At 43.7% G+C, this 4,042-nt stretch overlaps 1 protein-coding gene across 2 annotated transcripts in view; it reads left to right on the plus strand.

Annotated features, from left to right (window-relative positions):
• Window positions 1-4,042, plus strand: part of akap1b (A kinase (PRKA) anchor protein 1b) — a 57,306-nt gene that overhangs the window by 22,178 nt on the left and 31,086 nt on the right. For both annotated transcript variants that reach the window (XM_020619074.1, XM_020619073.1), the window contains exons 4-5: window positions 1,219-1,345; window positions 1,470-1,597. In XM_020619074.1, coding sequence (XP_020474730.1) covers window positions 1,219-1,345; window positions 1,470-1,597 — 255 coding nt within the window. The remainder of the gene's footprint in view (window positions 1-1,218; window positions 1,346-1,469; window positions 1,598-4,042) is intronic.

The following is a 4,042-nucleotide window of genomic DNA, read 5'->3' on the forward strand; positions in this document are numbered from 1 at the left end:
TATATACACATATATGTATATTTGCTAAATGTTCAAATATATTCCAATCACTGCTTTGTTCAGGAATTAAAGTTCCACCATAGCCACCTCCAGGTGTGTGGGACAGTGTGAGTTGTTGGTTGAGGCAGTCCTGCACTTGAAGAGGCAGAGGAGCAATTTCAGGGATATGAATGAATTTATGGATGATGACTATTGGGGGCGGAATCTTTGGTATACCATTTGATTCCGATTCTTGGTGTCACAATTCAATTTAGTATGATATTCGGTTCAAAATGATTCAATAAAAAAAGGTTACTATATTTTGGCTCTTACTGTAGTTTACTGTGTCAGAGTTGCCTCCTGTGTATTGCCCACTGAACTGCTAATGAAGCTTAACAGGCAGTTAATTGGCTCTGATGAATGTTGGAACCAAGTACTTCACATACTGCTGGGTAGCAATATGTAGAGTACTTGAAATTTTAAACATACAAGGTTATTCAAATGTGCCACAGCATTGTGATGAACAAAATTATATCATTAATTGTAATCCAATAATATAAATGTGAGCAAATAACGAGTAGGCCTACCTTTTACTTCAGGTTTTTGGTAGCTGGTGTGTATGTTGTAAAGCGAGGGGGAAGAATAAAGCAGAGTACTCTGTTGTGCTGTTGTCAACATTACTTTTGCAGCATTATTTATTATTATTATTATTTTTTTGCCTCTCTAGTTTGACTGAAGTGCTGCAGTGTGTATTGCTGAGCTGCTATGGCTTGCAAGTTTGGGTCTTCTATGGTTACCGCACAACTCTTGTACATGCACGTTTTACATATGCCTACATGAATAGATGGAAAGACCTTTGCACCATGCATGGCAAACTGCAAACTTGCTTTAACACTTTCATTCTGCCTGTGAAAAGCTGGAAAAATAAACTGTGGTGCGAAAAACACTAATACAGCATTGTTGCATGGTGAAATTTGTTGTTGATGTGAAGTGGTTTCTTGACAGGGCATTGGTTTGAAAAATATAATTGTTGTGCAAAAAAACATGAAAAATTCACCTTCAGTGTGAAAAGACCTTTAGTTGTGTTCATTTTTTTCATTAATAAGAGTCTGAGTGTTGTGTCCATTTTTTTCATTAATAAGAGTCTGAGTATGGCTAGGTTCTTAGGGTTTTGGTCATGCTTGTAAAATGTTTTGTCCTGTTAACATATTTTTCTGTCTTCTCACGTTCCCATACAAGCATCTTGTAGGGCGGTTAATTGGGAAGCAGGGGAGATATGTGAGTTTCTTGAAGCAGAACTCTGGTGCGAAGATCTACATCTCTACTCTGCCTTATACCCAAGAGTTCCAGATTTGTCACTTAGAGGGTGAGTTGGGGGGTCAGGTGTTGACAGGAATCAAAATTCTTACTGGATGAGGAAAATCTGACCATTTCAAAGACTTGTTTTGAACCACAGTGAAAACTTTGATTTCTGATTTATCTGTCTCCAGGTATGCAGCAGCAGGTTGACAAAGCCTTGTCATTGATTGGGAAGAAGTTCAAAGATCTGGATTTGACAAACCTATATGCACCTCCAGCGCCTCCACTCACATTGCCATCACTTCCAATGACCTCTTGGGTAAGGATGGGCTCTCTAGCTGCTATTTATTTAGTTTGTGTTTATTTTGAGATTATTGTTAGTTGATATAGATGGGACAGACTTAATGACTTAAACATATTACAGTCACTACAATCTAATTACATCTTTGCATTATTGTTTTGTTTGTTCAGTTGGGTGCTAGTATAAATATTCAGCTCAGGATTGACAGTCAGAAGGTAAGTTTTGATGAAGTGCTTAAAACAATGCACATAGATGGATAAAACATTAAAACACACAAAATGCACACTGATAAAATATTAAAATGCATATATGGATAAAACATTAGAATGCAAATTAGGCAAACCATTAAAAAATGACTGAAAAGCAACAATTGCAAGGCAGTACAAGTAGCAAAATGTTCAATTCTGCATTTAACTAGAAACAAGTGCAAACATCTTAGGCACGGAGTAGTGTGTTCTCCCTTCTTGGTGCTTGTCAGTATTCTAGCAGCAGCATTTTGAATTGGTTGCAGTTGTTTGGTGGTCTTATTGAGGAGGCCAATAAGTATTCTACCCTACTAGAAACAAATGCATGAATGATTTTTTCTAAATCCTTCTTAGACAGAAATTTTCTCATTTTAGATGTTTTTTTTTAAATGCCAGAATGATGAATTTGTAAAAGTTGAATAGTAAGGGCCCAAGAGCAGTTCCTTGTGGAACATCGTATTTCATCAAGGTTCTTTCAGGTTCATAATTATCGATACTGACCTATGTATCCCCTGCCTTCTAGATATGATCTGAGCCACCTAAGAACAGTTCCCAAGAGTGTGACCCAGTTTTCCATTCTATGTACAGCTGAAATCAGAAGTTAACATACACCTTAGTTCCATTAGGATCACTACATTATTTTAAGAATGTGAATCACAGTAATAGTACAGAAAAAGATTCATTTCAACTTGTATTTCTTTATATCACTTTCCCAGTGATTCAGACATTTACATATGACATATGCTTGATTAGTATTTGGTAGCATCCATCCATCCAGCTTCCTCCGCTTATCCGGAACCGGGTTGCGGGGGCAGCAGTCTAAGCAGAGATGCCCAGACGTCCTTCTCTCTAGACACTTCCTCCAGCTCCTCCGGCGGGAGCCCAGCCGAGAAACATAGTCCCTTCAGCGTGTCCTGGGTCTTCCCTGGGGCCTCCTCCCGGTGGGACATGCCTGGAACCCCTCCCTAGGAAGGCGCCCAGGAGGCATCCGAAAGAGATGCCCGAGCCACCTCAGCTGGCTCCTATCGATGTGGAGGAGCAGCGGTTCTACTTTGAGCTCCTCCCGGGTGACCGAGCTCCTCACCCTATCTCTAAGGGTGCACACAGCATCCCTGCAGAGAAAGCTCATTTCGGCCTCCTGTATCAGGGATCTTGCCCTTTTGGTCACAACCCAAAGCTCATGACCCAAAGCTGAGAGTTGGAACGTAGATCGACCCGTAAATACAGAGCTACCAGTAAATCGAGAGACTCGTCTTACAGCTCAGCTCCTTCTTCACCACGACTGACCAGTACATCGACCGCATTGCTGCCGAAGCTGCACTGATCCGCCTGTCAATCTCCCGTTCCATCCTTCCCTCACTCGTGAACAAGACCCCAAGATACTTAAACTCCTCCACTTGAGGCAGGAACTCCCCGCCAACCCGAAGGGAACAAGCCACCCTTTTCCGACTGAGAACCATGGCCTCGGAGGTGCTGATTCTCATCCCAGCCGCTTCACACTCGGCCAAAAACCGTCCCAGTGCACGCTGAAGGTCCTGGCTTGATGGGGCCAACAGGACAACATAATCTGCAAAAAGCAGAGACAAGATCCTGTGGTTCCCAAACCAGACTCCCTCCGGCCCCTGGCTGCGCCTAGAAATTCTGTCCATAAAAATGATGAACAAAACTGGTGACAAAGGACATCCCTGCCGGAGTCCAACATGCACGGAAAGACGTCTGACTTACTGCCAGCAATGCGAACCAAGCTCCTGCTCCGGTTGTACAGAGACCGGACAGCCCTCAATAGAGGGCCCCGGACCCCATACTCCCAGAGTACCCCACACAGGGCGCCACGAGGGACACGGTTGAATGCCTTCTCCAAATCCACAAAACACATGTGGACTGGTTGGGCAAACTCCCATGAGCCCTCCACCACCCTGACGAGTGTATAGAGCTGGTCCAGTGTTCCGCGGCCAGGACAAAAACCGCATTGTTCCTCCTGGATCCAAGGTCTGACTATTGGTTGAATTCTCTCCAGTACCCTGGCATAGTCTTTCCTGGGGAGGCTGAGGAGTGTGATCCCCCTATAGTTGGAGCACACCCTCCGGTCCCCCGTCTTGAAAAGAGGGACCACCACCCTGGTCTGCCAATCCAGAGGCACTGTCCCCAACCGCCATGCGATGTTGCAGAGGCGTGTCAGCCAAGACAGCCCTACAACATCCAAAGACTTAAGGTACTC

This window comes from Monopterus albus, unplaced genomic scaffold (assembly GCF_001952655.1).
Source record: "Monopterus albus unplaced genomic scaffold, M_albus_1.0 scaffold214.1, whole genome shotgun sequence".
In the NCBI taxonomy this organism is placed as follows: domain Eukaryota; kingdom Metazoa; phylum Chordata; class Actinopteri; order Synbranchiformes; family Synbranchidae; genus Monopterus; species Monopterus albus.